At 35.4% G+C, this 3,499-nt stretch overlaps 1 protein-coding gene across 1 annotated transcript; it reads right to left on the bottom strand.

The window, feature by feature from the left end:
• Window positions 1-2,315: 2,315 nt before the first annotated feature.
• Window positions 2,316-3,035, bottom strand: LOC111619346. Its single transcript, XM_023361055.1, has one exon. The coding sequence runs from the start codon at window positions 3,033-3,035 to the stop codon at window positions 2,316-2,318; it is 720 nt and encodes a 239-aa protein (XP_023216823.1).
• Between the last annotated feature and the right edge of the window lie 464 nt (window positions 3,036-3,499).

Here is a 3,499-nt window from a genome sequence, read left to right as displayed (position 1 = left end):
ATTATCACACAAAAGCAATTATTTTTGCATTTTTACAAGTTTATGTATATATGAAGTAATGTGAAATATTTATCATGAAAAATAATAAAATAATTTACCTGTTTACTATACATATATGTGCATGTTGTACTGTACAGTACAGTACAGTACATACATACTAGGGTTTCTCATTTCCCGGTCTTTTGCTTGTCCCGGGATTCCGGGATAAAAGTGAACTGTTTCCCGGGATCCCGGGATAGAATTAATTATTTTTAAGGTATACAAAATATCTTGAAATCAAATGATATAATTATTTTCCATTTTTTAAAGTAATTTTANTAAAGCGCTGACTTTAACAACAACCCGAAAGTAAGCAATAACGCCCCCTTCTGGCGCGATGAATGGATCTATGATAGAGGCAGGGTATTGAACCAAGGACTTTAAACTAACAAGGATAGCCAGATCCCGTATATTTGTTAGCATGACCTTGGATCTATGTGACGTCACAGCAAGTCCCTACTTCAACATGACAGACGTTTCAAATAACAAAATACGATAAAATATTAAATCATTTCCAACGGTTAGGCGCGCGGGGTTATATAGAACCCCCGGGGTCTTTAAACGCGTGTATTTTTAAAAATTTTTTGTGCTTAAAAATGATGCCCTCAGTACCTTCCTTTTATGGTGTGAAGATCGCACCGAAAAAATCTCAAATTTGCACGAAAAAAATTTTTTGCATAGACTTACAACGAAAATCAGTCGGGTGCTATAGTACCCCGCGCGCCTAACGGTGTAATTTTTTTTCGCGCGACTAACGGAGGTGGGCCGATCTGACTTTGTGTTTTGAGGGAAAGCTTATTGGTTGATATAGAGTCAGTCATGATAGAAATGACCAATTAGAGCATAAAAGGCGTAAAAACAGGATTTTTAAAGCCAATAAACGGCAAAAAAGTTTCCCATAGACTTAACATTGACATAAAGGAAATTGCTTTTAGCCCTTGACAAATTAATAATTGACATTTCATGTCAATTATTAATTTAATAGTTTGTAATGTACACCCATTCTCGTTTTATTAAATGTATCCCATTGATATTTTGAGTGTTTGTGCTTATTATCACTGGTGTGATAAGTCCTTATTCCTACCTCACAGTAGTAGGTTTTTAATCAATTTGTTAACATTGACAGTTTGAAAGGTGGCGTTTTTTGGCGATATTTATTGCTAAATGGTGTTGAAAACATGTTTATTCGTCTAAATAATGTCAAGCGACTTATTATTAGCAAATTAGAAGTGGAAAAAAAGATTAAAACACGCGATTTTATAGCGATTGTTTACATACTTCCATGTGGTGGCCTTCGGGGGCGTGGCATTTCGCGGGAATATTTCCAGCAATTGTTTTTATAGGTCGATCTAATAACAGACATATAAATTAACCAATTACAGTGCAAAAGAAGTTTACTATCGATGTTATCTGCCAATAATCTCCATTTTTATCTTTACTTGCTGTGTGATTTTACATGGTGTTTTTTTGGAAAATTGAGATATTTTTGGCCCGGGGCTTCGTACAAAGAATTTAATTGTTGTAATAGTTAGAAAACACATGCAGGAAGACGATTGACAGCTTAGATAGCATCAGACTTGTTTACAGTTTGTAAAATGCACTCTTGAAGTTGACCAATTTTTTTTGAAAAATTTCTAAAAACGGGAGACTTTCTGTTTTTCGTTACGAATAAATAAAAACGATATATTTGAAGTAGTTTTCTNGAAGTCGACCAATTTTTTTTGAAAAATTTCTAAAAACGGGAGACTTTCTGTTTTTCGTTACGAATAAATAAAAACGATATATTTGAAGTAGTTTTCTTCACTAATACATCAAAAACACATGCCTACAAACATCCAAAATGAAAAAATCGCGAAAAAAACTATGAGTTTTGAAAAATTGAATTTTGAAACAGCCCTGAAATCGAACCCCGCGAGCTTTACCGTGCGAGAGTAACTGCGCGCGCGTAACCGTGGGTTAATTAATTATTAAATTACTACTAAATGTAAACTACCGTAGAATTTTCGGANCAATGGTTGCAGACGGTGTGTACAATGAGGCGGGAATGACAGCATTACAATGGAGTTAGATTTCGCTTTTTCTACCACATTGATATCGACGTGAGATTGGTGATTATCAAGCAATAACAAAACTGGATCTGAAGGTGATGGTCTGATGTGTTTGATGAAGTGATCCATATATATGAGGAACTCCACAGCTGTCATCCATCCAGAGCTATTTCCTGCACCAATGGATTCAGGTGGTCCACCTTTGATAAATAAATCCTTGTATTTAAGTCAAGGGAAAATAAACATTGGAGGAACTGTGTGTCCTAATGCATTTGCTGCCAGTTCTACGGTGACTAATGAACCTCGTTCTGCAGATACTATAGCTCCAACTTGCTTAGTTCCTTTTTTGGCAATAATTTTCTTTGGCTTTAGCACTGTTGTAACGCCAGTTTCATCTAAATTATATATTCTCGAGGGCGGAAATTTATATTTATCCAACACTGTGCCTAGCTTTGTAAAAAATTCGTTAATATTGTGCTTATTAAAAGATGATGCTCTGCTAGCACTTGTCGATTCCGGGGCTCTAATCGAGAGTTGAGGGTTTCTCTTTAAAAAACCAGTCAGCCAATCTGGACCAGCTTTTTTATTCTCATGCCAAGATGGTGGAATATCAGAGGCGTTGAATTTCTGTGCACATTCATATGCTAATTTTCGCACTTCCTCTGGTAGAAGACCAAAGAAAATTGTTGCACATTTTAACAAATATTCTGCTAACTTGTTTTCCTGTTCTTCACTAAAGACCAATCTTACTTTTTTGTAGCCAACCACAGCGTTTTCTACTCCAGATTTCAACTTCTTTACAAATCTGTATAACGTCATATGACAAATATCTAATTCTCTGGCAACAGTTTTTATTTTTTTACCATCTTTAATAACTGCATCTGCAGCTCTTTGCATCAACTCCTGAGATACAGAACCTCGTGTTGTTTTTCGAATATAAGTTCGCATACTGTAAAAGAAAAAAAATATATTACTGTATTTTTACTGCATTGCCAGTACAGATGAACTGGGGCAAGTTGTTCCAAGGTCACAACATGCCCCCAAAGAAGGGAACATCTAGCCCCAATAACACATGGGTTCAAAACAGCAACTACTAGATTAGGTTACGAGACATACACGGTTTTAGCATTTATATCAAGACACCATATATATTTTTGAATAAAAAAACCAAACAACTAATCGCTAATTATTTAAATTCGCCAGATATACCAAAAATATCAAACACGAAAATATTTACTTACGTGGATCAGCGACGTACAGGTTTCTTTTCCAATGTACTGGACGTTACTGGCCTAACTAAGATGGCTGCCGTCGATGCGCAGAAACATTCGATTTCATGACGTATTTACTAATTATTATGATTTTTTTTCCTTATGAAACTATTTCAATCGGAACAACTTACCACGGGAACT

Source organism: Centruroides sculpturatus, unplaced genomic scaffold, assembly GCF_000671375.1.
Source record: "Centruroides sculpturatus isolate CEXI.00-Female unplaced genomic scaffold, Cexi_2.0 scaffold174, whole genome shotgun sequence".
Classification (NCBI taxonomy): Eukaryota; Metazoa; Arthropoda; class Arachnida; order Scorpiones; family Buthidae; genus Centruroides; species Centruroides sculpturatus.
Note: the sequence above shows the minus strand (reverse complement) of the source record. Positions and strands in the feature narration are given on the sequence as shown.